The sequence below is a fragment of the Pyxicephalus adspersus genome, chromosome 2 (genome assembly GCF_032062135.1).
Source record: "Pyxicephalus adspersus chromosome 2, UCB_Pads_2.0, whole genome shotgun sequence".
In the NCBI taxonomy this organism is placed as follows: domain Eukaryota; kingdom Metazoa; phylum Chordata; class Amphibia; order Anura; family Pyxicephalidae; genus Pyxicephalus; species Pyxicephalus adspersus.
In genome coordinates, this window is record NC_092859.1 from 118,140,052 (window position 1) to 118,154,812 (window position 14,761).

Genomic DNA, 14,761 nt, shown 5'->3' on the forward strand with positions numbered 1-14,761 from the left:
TCATATTTGTATAAAATTGATATAATATGCACTGGTTCAATAAAGAGCTTTTAAGTTCCTTTTCTCCTTTTTTAACAATGCTTGCTGAGTTATACATTCTTGTTGTTCCACAAACCTTATCAGCCACACTTTGCCTGGAAGTGTTGTATGTAGTTTGGAAATATTGGCCCTATAAGACTATATACTGTATATACTACATACACATGGTTCTGGATGTGCAGTTAGCCAGTTGTACATATTGGAATGATTTGTATGGATCTATTCACTATCCTGAAGCAAGAACTCATACTCCTATTTTGGTAACTTCAATGGAATAAGGCATGTTAACATCTTCTGTTTTAAGAAAGTTCTGTTGTGAGTTAATAAAGTACATGGAAACAAGCCTATTAAAGTTGTAATTGTGTATTCGTCTTGCTCCAGCATTTCTGAAAAGCCTACTTGATATTTACAGTAACTAGCAAGTCTGGTTACACATTTTCCAGTGACATAGGTGTGCTGTAATATGCCAAAACCCCATATTACATATTTCTCAGTTTTCTGGAATCTGCGATTTTCTCTGAAATTTGAATTCATTTGTTACTGGTTTACTACAAAATCTCAGTTTCTGCAATCTTTTCTGGTAAATGTTAAATACATCATCTGTGCCCATCTGAATAATTTACTAGCATAAAAACAAATGAATGTTAGATGTCCTTTTCCTTGTATTGATATCTCTGCACACTATGCCATAGATCGCCTTCAACATATTAATACCTGTTAGCTGAGTTAAAGAAATGACTGGCTACTTTGAATACATTGCATGGTAATTCTTGCCATTATATTAAGTTAGTCTAACTTTAGCTTATCACACTTTGTTCCCTGTCTCATATCACTAAGTAACATTGTAAATAGTATTTATTACGTTGTTCCACATTGCCAAGAGAACAAAATTTAATACTGTTTGTTCAGTGCATAGATACAATGGCCCTGATTTATTAAAGCTCTTCAAGGCTGACTTTCAGAAGTGAAGCTGGGTGATCCAGCAAACCTGGAATGGATCTGGTGCAGGATTCAAAATGTTTGCTAGCAAATTATTTTTTTTAAAAATCCATCCCATTTTTCTGGATCACCCAGCTTCACTTCTGAAAGTATATTCTCTCCAGCCTTGGAGAGCTTTCATAAATCAGGCCCAATATGTTAACACCTGGTGAAAAAGATTTTTGACAGCCTTTAGATTTAAGTATACCGTAGATAAATTCGGAAAAGACAGATCAATAATTTGACTTCAAACTTTTTTTAGATCACGATGCCTTGGTAACTTCATGGAAACATCAGAATATTAGAACAAAATCCAAATTTACCCATCTGTAGATTAATGGAGAATTGGACAGTCACCAACAAACACGCACTAATATTGTGGCACAGTAAACACTTTGAAGAAATCCATTCCAGGTTTGCTGGATCACCCAGCTTTACAGATGAAAGTGTATTGTCTCCAGCCTTGGAGAGCTTAATAAGTCAGCTCCATTGTGTAGTAATAGCTGCAACAAAGCCACTTAATTTCCTGGCTAATGGATATCTAGCATTATCCAGCCTATTTTCCCCCAGCCTTACTGCCACTAGCCCACAGTGTTTTATTTATAGGATTTAGTTCTTTTAATCATGAAAACTTGTCATGAAATGAAGATGTTTTTAGGAAAATATGTACAGCAGGTTCCTACAACCAGCTATGATCTGCTTGCCAAGAAGCACAGGAACAAAGCAATGATGTTCATTGGTCAAACATAAGGTATGTAATTGTTTTCTGCCACATCCCAAAAATATACAGGGGGGGGGGGGGTATTTGTTTCCATCAAAACTGACCTTAGACTGTGTTAATGACATATGACTATGGTAGGGATATTTTTATGGTAGGGATATTAGATTGTGAGCCGCTCTGAGGGTGAGTTATGGACATGACTATGGACTTTAAATATTATGTCAGCAATATATAATTAGAGGACAAAATTGTAATAAAAAAGTGCAAGGTTTTATGTAAAAAGTTTCAGCATTAGCATGTTGAGATTAGGGGAAAGCAGGAAAAAAATGAAGGCAGAATATTAGCTGGGTAAGCTTTAGCTCAGCCTAATTAATAATTCTGTAATTATGTCCTGGGGTAAGGAAAGATATGATTACCAGGTAAAAGGGCGGTACTTACTAAAACAGTAAAAGATCAGAATAATTATGTCCTATCTGTCTTCTTTATGTTACATAATCAGAAAACAATTACATCATGCTTGTTGTCTGTACCAGTTACCTGTTTAGTGATCTTGAAAGTGATGCTAAAGAGATTTACTAAATAGAATATATTTTTTCTGTTTTCCATATACATATAGTACAAGCTGATGTTTACATATATATATGTTGATATTTACACATTCTGTACTTGCAAGCTGTTAACAGCCTAATAAACAATAGTAGGAGTACAATATATTTTATTATTCACACACATCCTCTGTATAACATAACACACGATATATCAGCTTTATTGCAAACAAAGAAAGATGAAGTAGAAGCCGATGCTAAATGTATATATATTTATGATCATTGGGTACCATTATTCCCTGCTGTACAGAAACAGTCATGTGATGTGCAGAGGATAATCTGCACATGCGTAGTCAGCTCTCAGCTGCCATCAGAACAGGAATAACAAAGGCTGGAGCAGCTGTGCCCGTGACAGCCAGAGATAACCATCTTCTGAGAGGTTTATCTATTTGTTAATTGGGGATGGAAGAATAGCCCTGTCATAGAGACCGTCTTCATTTAAAAAGAGGCAAAAGAAGACAGCTGTTCTGAAGAGACATCCATCCGCTGAGAGATAATAAAGAAATTCCTTGACAGCTGTCACCTGAGACAGAAATCTTGAGACGGTCGTCAGCGACAGCTTGAGACCACCAAATCTATTCGCTGTTGGAGCGGCGTCGCTTAGACCATCATCTGTGTTCTACAGCACCTGCCTGCCCTTCCCAAGATCTATCCCCTCTCTCCCACACACAGTGACAGCAGCATCCTAGGTCCCTCAGTCATTCCCCCACCCTCATTCCCCCTGTTCCCCTTTCATTTCTGCTAACTCTCAGTCATCCTCACCCCCACCCGTTTGTTTGTGATTGGACCTGCTCCTTTTGTCTGACAATCCATTCTATATTCGCCTTTACTTAGTCATTCCTGCTATCTATCTATCTATCTATCTATCTATCTATCTATCTATCTATCTATCTATCCATCATTGTCAATCTATCCATCTGTCTAGCATCACTGTTCATTGCAACAAGCAAGCAAAAAACTTAGCTACAAAAACCAACACACAGATAATCAAAATATAGATACCTGTACATACCAAGACTCTTAGGGAAACGGTTATTATTTTTTTAAATATAGCATAGGTATAAACTCTGGCCATAATTTCTGCTTCACTGTGACAGCTTACACTGAATACACCAGAAGATGTGAGTATACAAAGCACTGTGGTGTATTGATGTATGTGTTTGTATTTAATATATATGCCTGTCTACTTCATACTAGTATATAGATGGTTCTGTTCTGGCTTTCTGATCTTGAAGATGGACAGAGGTGGTAAGAAAAAAGGCAGACAGTGTCTATAGTATGTTCACTCCTCCCTGTAAGGCCTTTATCAATCTACACAACATGCTATACACCAAATAAGGATGAATTATTTACCTGTGTCTTGTACTGCTTTAATGTAATGTTATGGTTGATATAATCCTTTATATAATATTCTTATTTATTCAGCTGTCTATTCTGACAATTTCTCTGTCTATCTTCCCTCTGTCCTGTAGTTGTTTTTATTTCTTACATTTATCATACATCTCTTCAATGTTCATGCCAATACCAATCTACTTTCCAATACATTTAGTTGCAGTTTATGAGTATCCTATACAAGTGAGGAATGAAGAAAAAAGTATAAACATGTACAATGCTCTCTTTTTCATACAACAAAACCATTACATAAATGATAACAAATGCTATCTCCCCTTTTTGTGCCATGATTGCTTTTATTATCATTTACTTGCTTAGAGTTCTTCTTTGAAACGTTTTGCTCTCTTTCTACAGGGGGCAGTGATCCCCTCAATTCGGTATCCCAGCATGCCGGTGTATTTGATAATGATAGGCCTGCTGGTACATGGGGCATTGGCCCTTCAGCCCTGAAACAGCATCAAGGTGATTCTTCACTTCAGCACAAATGGTGAGAGTCCAAGTATTAGGATTTCATGTTTACATTTTCATATAACTATCTGTTGCTATATTGTTTCTGGAAACCCAATAATGCCTTTGTATGCACATATGATGATGAATTGATATTGTACTTTTAATAAATACAGTTTGTTGTTAGGAAAACACTTAAAATTACATTTTATGTGAATTGTTATGTGACAATAAAGCGGAAAAAGGCTGTTTAAGGCTAAAGTAATTTAAAAGGTATATTTGTGTTATACTAGCAGCATTTAGTAGACATTGTGTCCTTGGTAGTAGAATGTCAGAGGGTTGTAATGCCAGTTTGTATTTTTTTTCAAATGTAAATATTTGCAAATTTGCTTATGTTTAGTATTTAAACTTTTATGCATGCTGCGGTGTTAAGGTAAAAAGATGATTTGCTATCGGACCCCACAAAATTGCCAGGGTTGGTCGAGGTCAGTATGGTCAAGGTCAATATTTGGGTAATATAGTTTAAAGTCAGTGAGTGTGGAGTTTTTCTTAACAAATTATTGTTTTCCAGAGGAAGGAGAATTGCTTACTGTTACTAACATACTGTATACACACACCTAACATAGAAATATGGAACTTGGCACTGCAGAATGTTTTTTAACAGTTGCTTTGCATTTCAAGCCAACAAGTTGTGTAGATATCAAAGTGTATTAAAACAGTAGGGTCATTTAAATCAATAGTAGTCTTTTAGGTGCATGTAGGTCATTTTAGGTGTATGAAATAAGAATTGTCATGTTATTCTGTAACATGCACTTTGGTTTATAAATGTTATGGAAAGTAACAGATGGAGAAAGAAAATGGGAGAATCTGCTGCAAGATGATTAGTGCTACAGGTTGCTTGCCAAATGTCCATTTCTAGTACATAGTAGTGATAATCAGTATTAAAAATATCAGTGGTAATATTAGTAGTGGTAGTGTATCACTTAAAATGTATGTACAATTTTTAAATTGTGAAAAGGTCTAGAACCGTGCAGGGGAAACCCTCTTTGTCACCAGTAAAAAATGGAAAATGTAAGATTTAAGGTTGTCATCAGAACAGGAACGGAGGGGTAATCAAAAGCACAAATTTAGTTGACAACTGTATAAAGGGGAATTTTCTCTCACTTCCTGTTGTATCCTAATATGAGAAGAAGAGTAAATTCTCCCCAATACACCATAGCACAAAAATTTGAAAGGGGGTTTAAACATTCTCTAATCCAAAGTTAGAAAAAGTCTTGACTTTAGCTAAACTTTAACAGGTAATGGCTAGTAGAAAACTTTAATTTTTTATATGAGGTTTGTAGATTTGTACCTGATAAAGGATGGAACACCTAAAGATAGAAAGGGACAAAAGACACAACATTATGTTTAAATGATTTACAACTTAGAAAGCACAATTATCAAGTGTGCAGAAGTTTTACTTTTGGCAGGTCATGCTGAAGGAAAGAGCCTAGTCAACACCAGGTCAGAGACTACCTGAGGACAAGAACAATTATTTGATGTTTATTCTTTTATTATTACAAGGTGCGCACGAGCAGCCCCAGTGCAGCAACAGTCTCCACATATTGCAAAAGAAATTCTGATGATGACTCTATGCTATGATTGGCATTTCCTGAGCTAAAGGCAATCTGTTATGAGAAAAGGATGCTTGTCGTCTTTATAAAGTAGCATGTTTCATTTTCTTTACGGATACACAAATTAGCAAAAGCAAATTAGCTTACTTTTTAAGTGCCTTTCTTTCTTCTATTTTTTATAAACATGTATCTAATCTAATTGTATCCAATACTCAACATTCCTATTATCCCTGTATGTTGGTACTGCTGTTGAAAGACATCTGTAGTATGTTCAGTTTATACTTTTTTATTCTAGTTACATACATTTTAAATTATTATGTCCACAGAGCAGTGTGTGGAGGATCTGACTGTATGTAGGCATTAACAAAATCTTGATTTTCCACTGTTTATTCCCAACTTAACCCAGTCTTCAAAAGACAACAATTCTGGGTGATCCTGAGACCTTTTACAATAGCATGTACAGTAAATGTCAGGTTGTGCAATTATTTATCTAAAACAAGCCACACTCAAAGTTTAAAATATCTATTTTTTAATTTTTTTGGCAAAACTCCTAATACATTTCTGTGTTAATAAAAATCTTGATTTGATTTTCTACAAAAATTCTGTAATCCCCAACAAAACAGCACACTGAGTGATGAGTTAAGGCAAGCACATGATGCACTCTGATTATATGTGCTTCCAAGGACTGTGCTGAGAGATAGTAGGTGATGACCTCATCAGTGCACTGCTGCTCCTTTATTGTAAAACTAAAAGTTTGTTTCATGAAGCTGTGGCTGCTGCGTAGAGAGTAGAAAGTATGGTTGTGCTGCTTGGCAAGCTATCCTGCTTTACAAAATTTGCAGCATGTAATTACAAATCCTTTGACAGATCAAACAGTTCTTAGGTATAACTGTTTCTGCCATAAATGCATCCTATCTGAAGCTGAATAATTACAGTTTTGCAAAGTGTACATTTCATTATCTTGTGACTTAATTGTTGGTCAGAGAACTTTTGTACAACACTATAGGGGGGTACTCTTTTCCATATAATGCCAACCATATCAACCTAATATACTGCAAATGAATGTCCAGCATCTTCAAGCAGTATAAGGATTTTAATGTAATGACATAGTAACATTGAAACAGTGTCTTGGGATATCACCGCCCAATCCTCCCTACAGCATGCACCAATAAACAGTGCTGTGGTTTTTAATTTTCAGCTATGCTTACAGCCAGGGCTGTAATAACCATAATGCTAGGGAAGCAGAGCAACAGGGCAATGGATACAGCACAAAGCCTTAAATTAAATTCTGATTATAGTTTTTCTATTTTGGATATAGTGCCTGCCTTCCTATGGATATTTGTATTTTACAATCATCATATACAAAATGTCAAGATACATCTATTTTTTGTTTGTTGTGCTAGAAAACATAGGAGACCTAAATCTAGACTAGAGCAAATACAGAAACCTTACTTGTCCATTTACACAACTTGATTTATCTATATATTTTATTTTAATTATCAGACTTTAGTTTTCATTTCACATTTAAATACATTGCAAAAATCCCCATAGAAGAAAAATATTTACTCAGATAAGAAATTTTACAAACTGAGGACTGACCCAGAACTATTCAAGTCCATAGCACAGAAACTTAATTTGGGCACAAACAAGGAAAGTTATAAGTGGTGCATCACATCTGAGATCATAAAATTAGCCCACCCACACTTCTACCTAGGCTAAATAGATTTATAATATGTGCAAATTCATTAACATTATGTGGTAGTGTTGGTGCTCAGTTCATAAAAAATAGCAGTGCAAAACTAAAAACAAGGGGGTAAACTGGTATGGTCCTGTACCTGTATGCATGCTTGAAAGTGATTGATAATCACCAGAAGAAAACCTCCAGGTTGGATCCCTCGGGCACCTGACAATCATCATAACTGAGCCCAGTTTTTTTTTATAACAATTGATAATGGGTCTTTGGTGTGGGGAAAGGTTTATGTGGTGTTGGTAAAGAGTTCCTCTCACTTTTTGTCCTCTTAAAACTTTGTCAGCCAGACAGTAAGGGGAAATATCTCCAATGGAGTCTGAAATAACGTAGAAAAACAGACAAGCATTTAACTTTTTTAAATGTTTTATATCCGAAACTAAGAAAAAAATGTCTGCACATACACCTTAAAACATACCTTTAAACATAAAGTAGAAAGCTTTTGAACATTTTGTAAAAATAAAGATTTTGCCTCATGAGGAATGGAGCTGCTTTGCTCCGTTCTGGAATGTGAAACATTTCTTTATAACATGCATAGTACGCCTTTTTATTAACTAGGAAACCAAGTCATTTTTCGCAGGTTGGTGTAGTTAAAAAAGAAATACTGATCTGTGACTGGTTAATATATGTTATTGGATTTTAATATTTGGATCATAGCATGTGATTTAAAAACTCAAAGCACGTCACAAATTGTATTTGAAAGACTTGTGTTTCTTATGATTACTATGGATTATATGTGTCTGCCAGGACATCAAGGGACACAACTGGGCAGAGGAAGACTCTGATGGGGAAAATGAATGTGGGGAGTTCCTTTATGGAGTACAGGTAGGTTTTTTTTTTTTTTATATTATTGGTGTAACAACATTGAAAACTGATACATACAGAATTGAAAGCATTGTATTTTTGTGGAAGCTAAAGCTATGTTCAGAATAGAGGTGATGATGGGTGCGGCTACATCTTCCCCACACCCCTGTACAATACATCCCGCCAGCTGCAGGGAGCTGCACAGAAATATGCTGTTCCTACTACCAATATAAACATAGCCTTAAAGTGTATCTCCAAGTAAAACCATTTTCAGGTTCTGGATAAAGTAGGAAATGGGTATGTTTTTATTGTTGTCTGGGTCTTCACTGGGAAAATATGCTTCCTAATTTGTAAAAACAAAAGGGAGGGGATCCGAACAATTTTACATAGTCTCCTAAACTAGTGGTAATCTCTTAATAGGGGTACTTGTTCCAGGGACAACTGCTATTAGAGGAATCTCCTTCACCCCTTGCCAGATTTTAACTAACATGCTGTGTCTCTAGGACAGAAAATGAAGGGAAATTTCTCCAATGATACACAGACAACAAAGAAATGACTTGGCAGGGGGTTTAAACCTTAATTATGCTATCCAAAACCACATGTGTTTGGAATGCATACACCTAAAGCTAGAAACAAGTGCACTGATGTACAGCAGTATAAAATTACATATGCAAGAAAAGGTTTGCCCTTAAAAGTTTTCTAGATTTGTGCATGTATGGCTCCTAAACATAATCTGACTTCATCTTAAACTTGACAAAGTTTTATTTTCCAGACAAATTACCTTTTATATGAACTTTGCGAGCCATTTATATGAACTTTTGAGCCATTTCTCTTTACCCTTTTCATCAAACTTCCCAGTACTTGAACAGATTTTAAATGCAGATTATTTACCTCCAGTGCTTCAGCCTGCCCAAAGCCAGTCAACATTTATGTCTTCTTTGGTGTTTGTCCTCATGTGAATTAGACCTTCATGTGTCAGACCAATCATGCTTCCTGAATACAATATGGAGATGGACAAGGTCCATGTCCTGTCAGATGTGCGTCTTATTTCTCATAACAATAGTCACCAGAAAGGAGAGACTATTGAGGTCAGTACTTTATAAGGTATATAAAGTTTTTCTTGTCTGATACATTGTTGTGTTGGGCGTTGTTGGATAAATCCTGTATTTTAGCCACTGTCATGTTGCATGGCCTATTTTGTTTAGGCCGTAGACCTGCCCTATAGAACATCCTGATACCACTTGGTTCTCAGTAAATGGCTGTAGACTATTTAGGCCCCGAGGAATAGTCCTACACAATGATACTTCCTGCATTTCTCACGGTAGGGATATGGACCTGTTTTTGGTATGCAGCCTTCTTCAACACTGCACATTTAGTCAAAAGTTAACTGGTAATCAGGTTACTGTAAGAACTTATGGTTATCTTTTACAAACTTGAGAACTAAACAGTTAGCAGTGTCCTTTGTAACTCCACTCTTTTGGAAAAGAGACCATGTTTCCATACCAGTCATTTCACCAAAAAGCATTTTTATATTATCATAACCGCATTTAACATATTTTATGCATGTGGTGTACCTGTTAAAGCTTCCCTTATGTAGATATCTGAAAGCTCTGGGACTGCTGCTGGATGCTGTCACCTTGGATGTGATATCAGCAGACACAGAGCTGTCATTCAAATGACTCTCAATGGCTTTTCCATATACTACTCCCCAGCATCTACATAAAAGTTTATGTACAGAGGTGAGGAGAGGGGGTGGAGGATCTCAGCCAGCACGGAGATTAATCAAACAATCCCAAAAGAGAAGGTAGAAGAGGTCTGTGTTAGAGAACTGACAAATTGCATTTTCAAGAATGATCAAAGGCACATTGCAAGTAAATACAATAATATTTATGGAAAGGAAAATCCTTGCAAACATAAAATACCTCATTTTTGTGCTTTTACCTACATTTTTTACAACTGTGGACAAAGTCTTTTTAAATGTTATTTTTTTCTGCAGAAATGACCTAAAGCATAAGAAGCCTTTAAACCTTTGACCATCTTTTGTATAACTTTACTGTCAACTTTACAAATATAAGGGACCTCAAGTGTGGCCACTATTGAGGGCTGCACATGTGCTTAGTTTTGTTTTAATTTGCTGGTAATATTTATTAGGTTTGTTTTAAATGGTAATTAAAATAAACACATTCTATTTTGAAATTGGACAAAGCATTTCTCTAAAATGAAGTTTTTCTACTCTCATGACACAAGAAAAATTATTGCTTTTGCATAAAATTGTTAGTATAATAATAAGGTATTAGTATTAGGGTATTGAGTTTGGATTGCATAATTTAGTATAATTATGCCATTTTCATAGGTTTGCAATTGTTAAAATGTTAAATTACATTGAACTTGTTAAGTGAATGTTTGACATTCACAAACCGGAAATTAATAGTGAGATTATTAATTATTATTTATAAAAATATCACATAGCACATCCCCCATGAAGTTCTTAGTTTGGGGTGCAGAGAGTGAGGGAGAGAAGGACAGGGGTGCAGGGTACACAAAACAGCATTAACCAGTTTATTAGAGGTAGACAAACTTCTGAAGCCCAATGTTCTGTTTGTTTAGGGGTAGATAGACCTCTGATGCTGCTAGCAACATGCTGGTCTGCCATCTGAAAAAAAGACTGAGGTTCTTATAGCAGTGGCTTAGCCGGCTAGTGACCCCATGTGAAGCAGTCACCTAAACACTCACTTCTGAATTCCAAATATCTTATGCATTACATCATGTACCTCATTGAGCAGGGGTTCCTTCAACAATGTCACAAAGTGACTAAATCCAGCCCTCCACCGGGCACTATTTAGCAGAAGATTTAATCCAGAAGATGCTTCTGCAAAAAAACCTGTGGATTATCTTAAACAAGCATTCATACTTAAACAGGCAAGACAGGACTGGCCCCAGGGCCTAGGAATCTGGCTTGGCTAGGGTAAACCACACAAGTTGGCTATCACTCTAGAATGCCATTACTGGACTGTCCTCCACAAGGTCATCTCCCAATATTTTTCCTTTCCTTCTAAGCCCAAACCTCTACGCAAAGCCCCAGTAATTTGGGTCCACCCTCTCTATCTGCTGACTCAGCTCAACAACAGCAATGAAAAGTCAAAGCAATAACTAAATGAAAGCTAGATACACTCCCAATTGCCCCTATGCCACACTATAAAGTCTAGCCTAGAACCGCAACCTGCGGCTCTTCAGCCTTCTTGTTGTGGCTCCCTTCGGCTGCCGCGGGGAGATTTCTGATGGGGGATCCCCTTCCTCCCAAGACACTGCGGAGGAGGGGGATTCCCTATCCAGTGTTCTAATGAAAAAAATCTACCAGTGAAATAAATCTACCACGGGGCGTGTACAAATGGGTGTGTACAATGACATCCCCCTCCTTTGAACCCCAATTCCTCTGGAATGGGGAGATGTACAAAACCAAAAATGTAGGTGCAAGTGGGGGACACCTGTGACTAACACCCCCTAAAATTTAATTGTTAGGCTATCATCAGAACATAAAGAACTCTGCCCATCAAAAAAATCCACCGTTACACATTGCTGGAGGCACCTGAACCCCAATTTCTCTGGAACAGGAAGGGGGTACAGGTGAACAAAATTAGAGGTGCAAGTGGGGGACACCTGTGGCTAACACCTCCTAAAAACTTCACCCATTAAAAAACCCCTACCCTGTTACACATTGTTGGAGGCTTCTAGCACCTAAACCCCAATTTATCTGGAAACGGGGGTACAGGTGAAAAAAATTTGAGGTGCAAGTACGGGACACCTGTGGCTAACACCTCCTAAAAATTCATAAAAACTCTGCCTATCAAAAAAATCTACCCTGTTACACATTGCTGGAAGCATCTAGCATCTGAACCCCAATTTCTCTGGAACGGGGGGGAGGCGGTACAGGTGACCAAAATAGAGGTGCAAGTGAGGACACTTACGGCTAACACCACCTACAATTGAATTGCTAAGGCATCGTCAGAAAATAAAGAACTCTGGCCATCAAAATAATCTACCCTGTTACACATTGCTGGAGGCACCTGAACCCCAATTTCTCTATAACAGGAAGGGGGTACAGGTGAACAAAATTAGAGGTGCAAGTGGGGGACACCTGTGGCTAACACCCCTTAAAATTTCATCGCTAAGGCATCGTCAGAACATAAAGAACTCTGCCCATCAAAAAAATCCACCCTGTTACGTTAGAAGCCTCCAGCTTCTAATGTAACAGGATGATACGTTAGAAGCTGGAGGCTTCTACGGGCATAGTTCAGTGTTTAATTTATTTCAAAGTAGGCCTACACATGCACACTTGTTGTAACAGGTAAAAATAAAAAAACATTAAATCTTTTAAAAGTTTATAAACTGTGTTATGTTTTGCGGCTCCAGACTATTTTTCTTTAGTGGAAGAGGAGGCAAAATGGCTCTTTTGATAGTAAAGGTTGCTGACCCCTGGCCTAGAAGATCATGTTAGGAAAATGGATCTCCATTGTATCTTTAACCTTAAGATTTGTAAGTCAACCACTACTGGGAAACAGTAATTCAGCTCAGTTTTTGCATTTGAAAATGATCTGCCTGTGAACTCTTTTTGAGATTGTCCTTTTATTTTACTGCATATATTGCATTTCAAGTAGAAATCACATTTATTTTCAATCCTTTACACCTCTGCATTCAAAAACAAAAATTAGGTTGGGTTATGTTATTATGTTTCATCACATTTCTATAAACAAGGGGGCAGATTCAATCAATATATGGCCTGATATGAAAAAAAGCTGGCTACTAATACATTTCTTTCAAAATTCCATTTTATTAGGATGAAATGCATCCTCATCAGTTACATTGCCTGTAAACTTTGTGCTTGTCAAATAAAGAGAACTGTGGATTAGGTGTTGCTTGTTCAAACCCATCTCTGGGCATAAGCTAATCCTCCCTTCCACTCTTCTTTCGCCTTTTTTTTTACCTCCCTCTAACCCAATCCTCATGAGAATCCTAATTTTCATAGCAAAAGATACTCATCTACATCTGTTATCCCCTGCCCCTAAGCAGCCAAAAGATATTGTCTGCATCACACAGGCATGATATGAATCCTTGAAAGACCCCCATCGGATGTTAATATGGAAGTGAGAAGTCCCAACACAGGAGCAAACATGTGACTGCAGCTATAGGGGAGTAAAACAATATTTTTGCATTCCCTACCCTTCTTCTTCTTAATGAAGAAATAAAGGTTTTGGCATTATTGATATTTTATCTGTAATTGGGGAAGGAGTTGGGAAGAGTTTAAGTGTTAAACCAACTCTCTGGAATGGTCTTCCTTGTCCTATTCGGCTTGCTCCTACTTTCTGCTTATTTAAAAGAGCGCTCAAAACCCATTTTTTCAAACTTGCCTACCCATCTTCTTCTGTCTGCTAAACCCTCACTACTTCCCAGCACTACATATCGCCTATCCTATTGTGTGTGAAATTCCCCCACCTACTAGATTGTAAGCTCTTCGGGGCAGGGTCCTCTCCTCCTGTATCACTGTCTGTATTAAATAATGCCCTAACAAAAGGACAGTGGTACTGAATAAATTTGATTAAATCTTTCTTCCTCTACTGTATTCCAAACACATTCTATTGTTATAGTTCCTTTCTATAGCTATATAGAATATAATATTTATATTTATCTCTTCCTCAATAGAAGTCCTAAAATGTGACTAAATGAGAACACTCATTTTCCCATAGAACTACTATTCTGCAACCTAGCTATTACAACCTCACAATGATTGCCATATTGCACAGCACACCAATACAGTTCATGTCTGCCATCATGCATATACACATCAAGCAATATATATGATTGTATTTTTTGCGATAGCATTACCAATTTGTGATTGGTTTAAATTGCTTGTAAGTACGGGAATAGGAGCATAGCAAAACCACAATGAAAGCTACCATGGAAGCTCTGTAGATCCAAAAGCATTAGCATCTGGGGATTTCTACTTTAGCCGTAAATGTTTCCTTGTTAGTTTTTGTGAAATCAAAGGTTTAATATAAGGGAATTGAATGGATGATAATAAAACAGGTTTTAATTCCAGTAATACCTCCCTCCTCAATGCACTTTTCCAAAACCGATTGTCTTACATAGATTGTGTCACATTGTTCATCTCAGAAATATCCATTTATGAGAATCTTTTTTTTTCTTGAAATGTCTTTAATTTAATATTTTGCATCACTGTACTTTCCTAAACCACAGGGCACATGCTGTGCTGACCTGTACAGACACCCTCAGCTTGATGCAGACATTGAAGCTGTAAAGGAGATATATGGTGAAAATGCTGTATCTGTAAGGTATGTAAAGTTGGCACTTTCTTTTGTTACCTTCTACTGTCTGGTAACTAAATGTATCATGTTTGGTA

General features: G+C 36.9%; 1 protein-coding gene and 1 long non-coding RNA gene across 3 annotated transcripts in view; both read left to right on the top strand.

Moving 5' to 3' along the window:
• Positions 1 to 2,629: 2,629 nt before the first annotated feature.
• PARP6 (poly(ADP-ribose) polymerase family member 6) overlaps positions 2,630 to 14,761 on the top strand; it is a 31,727-nt gene continuing 19,595 nt past the window's right edge. For both annotated transcript variants that reach the window (XM_072402108.1, XM_072402109.1), the window contains exons 1-4: positions 2,630 to 3,464; positions 4,090 to 4,222; positions 8,290 to 8,367; positions 14,599 to 14,693. In XM_072402108.1, coding sequence (XP_072258209.1) covers positions 4,220 to 4,222; positions 8,290 to 8,367; positions 14,599 to 14,693 — 176 coding nt within the window. In that variant the 5' untranslated portion in view covers positions 2,630 to 3,464; positions 4,090 to 4,219. The remainder of the gene's footprint in view (positions 3,465 to 4,089; positions 4,223 to 8,289; positions 8,368 to 14,598; positions 14,694 to 14,761) is intronic.
• LOC140324318 (uncharacterized) lies at positions 12,176 to 12,713 on the top strand. Its single transcript, XR_011919522.1, has 2 exons — positions 12,176 to 12,291; positions 12,465 to 12,713. It is a non-coding gene; the product is annotated as an uncharacterized lncRNA (long non-coding RNA).